The following is a 2,437-nucleotide window of genomic DNA, read 5'->3' as shown; positions in this document are numbered from 1 at the left end:
ACCCCTTGGGGTGTAGTATTGTTTTGAGTGTGTGTGAGTGTGTGTGTGTGTGTGTGTGTGTGTGTGTGTGTGTGTGTGTGTGTGTGTGTGTGTGTGTGTGTGTCTGTCTGTCTGTCTGTCTGTCTGTCTGTCTGTCTGTCTGTCTGTCTGTCTGTCTGTCTGTCTGTCTGTCTGTCTGTCTGTCTGTCTGTCTGTCTGTCTGTCTGTCTGTCTGTCTGTCTGTCTGCGTGTCCGAACTACTGTGGCCGAACGGGTGAACGGATCAAAACGAACCTTGGTAGACACATTGAGTATGACACGGCAAACGCTCAGAATACATTTGACCTCGCCAAGGTCAAAGGTTGTTGTGATGAACCAACTGGTAAATTTGTAACACGTTTTTTTTTTTTTTCATTTACAGGAGACATGGCGTGTTCGAAGAGAAGAAAGGTTGATGATGAAAATCGCTCCTTCAAGGAAGAATGGATACAACAGTATGCTTTCACTCTTCCTACAACCAGCTCTAAGCCAATTTGCCTTATATGTAGCGAAACCGTTGCCTTAGTGAAGAGCAGTAATCTTAAACGCCATTATGAAACTAAACACAGTGGATTTGAAAAGATGTATCAGCAAGGAACTGAAGAGAGAAAAAATAAAATAAATAAGCTAAAATCGCAGTATGAAAGATCAACCATTGTTCTTGCCAGTACCATGACAGCCCAGGAGAGAGCAGTAGAGTGTTCATTGAGGATAGCTTGGATCTTGGGAAAACACAAGAAACCCTTCGCTGACGCTGAAGTTGTGAAAGAATGTATGCTGGAAACTGTTGATACATTGTTTGATGGTAGACAGAAGAATGAAATTAAAGATAAAATAAAGCAGATTCCATTATCTGATTCCACATCAATGAGGAGAACAGAACTATTGGCTAATGATCTTATGTTGCAACTTGATTTAGGACTGAAAGAAGCACCATGTATCTCACTGGCTATTGATGAATCAACAGACAGTACTGACCATGCTCAACTCATGGTTTTTGTTAGATATTATGATGCAAGGAAGAAAGAATTTTGCCAGGACTTGTTGGGTGTGACTGATCTCAAAGGAAGAACACGAGAAGATATCTATGGAGCTTTGAAAGGCATGTTAGAATCAAGAAATATTGATGTTAAATCCATATTTTCACTGACTACAGATGGAGCCCCAGCTATGGTTGGGCGAGAGAAGGGACTAGTTGCAAGATTAAAAGAAGATAATGCTGACATGATAACTTACCACTGCATAATCCACCAATCAGTACTGTGTGCTAGTCTTGGAGATGAATATAAAGAAGTCATGGAGACTATCATGAAGCTAGTAAACTTCCTTCGGTCTACATCGGCACTCCAACATCGTCTACTCAGAACCTTTCTTACCGAGGTCAATGCAAGCCATGATGATTTACTAGTGCACAACAATGTGAGATGGCTAAGTAAGGGAAGAGTTTTGGAGCGATTTTGGGCAATTAGGAAGGAGTTACAGACTTTCCTCGAAAGTCAAAACAGTGTGAAGGCAAACGCATTTTCTGATTTTTTGAAAGATGACAAGAAAATGGAAACTGTTGGATTTTTGACAGACATGATGTCACATCTGAATGATCTTAATGTCAAACTTCAAGGGGAAAAACACACCATCTTCAATTTGATCTGAGTAATTCGTGCTTTCCAGAAAAAATTGGATCTTTTCAAAACTGATATTCAAAGCCAACTTTTGCATTTTCCCAGACTTTTGGAGCAACATAATGATGAAACAGGTACTAACCATGTTCAATTTATTGAGAACCTAATCAATAATTTCAAGGTGCGCTTTGATGACTTTGTTCTTGGAAATCAGTTGCTGCTGTTTATTCAAAACCCTTTTCTAGTGACAGATATAACAGAATTTTCAGACGAAGCAAAACTCGCCTGCAAATGGGTAGATGCTGCAAAAATCCAACTGGAAATCATTGACTTTCAATAGAATGTAAAGCTGAAACAAATACTCTGTGATTGTTCACCAGAAACATTTTGGTCAAAGGAAGGATCCCCTGCTAATTTCCCTACTCTTCATAGACTAGCAGTGCAAATTCTCACAATGTTTGGCTCCACTTACACCTGTGAGTCTGCTTTCTGAACACCTCCACCACTGTATTCGACTGGCTGTCACCAAATTAGTACCGAGATTCAGCGAGTTGATAAGGAACAAGAAGTGTAATTTTTCTCACTAAGCTTAATTGAGAAAAACGACTTTTTAAAATGACAAAAAATCAACACAACAGCTTTGAAATCCTTGCTGTAGTGTTGATTTTTTTTCATTTCTAAGTTCTTAATTTTATTTTCAAAAAGTCTTGAGAGGTTTCTAAAGGTTTTAAATTTTTTTTTTTTGAGAGGTCATAGTTCTTGCCAATAACATGACAGCCCAGGAGAGAGCAGTGGAGTGT

General features: G+C 39.2%; 1 protein-coding gene across 1 annotated transcript in view; it reads left to right on the top strand.

Moving 5' to 3' along the window:
• Positions 1-405: 405 nt before the first annotated feature.
• The window catches only part of LOC125042075 (protein FAM200B-like), a 4,325-nt gene continuing 2,293 nt past the window's right edge, over positions 406-2,437 (top strand). Inside the window, exons 1-3 of the mRNA XM_047637539.1 lie at positions 406-1,437; positions 1,687-1,818; positions 1,978-2,113. Of these exons, the coding sequence (XP_047493495.1) occupies positions 406-1,437; positions 1,687-1,818; positions 1,978-2,113 (1,300 nt within the window). The remainder of the gene's footprint in view (positions 1,438-1,686; positions 1,819-1,977; positions 2,114-2,437) is intronic.

Source organism: Penaeus chinensis, chromosome 31, assembly GCF_019202785.1.
Source record: "Penaeus chinensis breed Huanghai No. 1 chromosome 31, ASM1920278v2, whole genome shotgun sequence".
Lineage (NCBI taxonomy): Eukaryota > Metazoa > Arthropoda > Malacostraca > Decapoda > Penaeidae > Penaeus > Penaeus chinensis.
The sequence above is the reverse complement of the archived record's forward strand: the minus strand, read 5'-3'. Positions and strand labels throughout refer to the sequence as shown.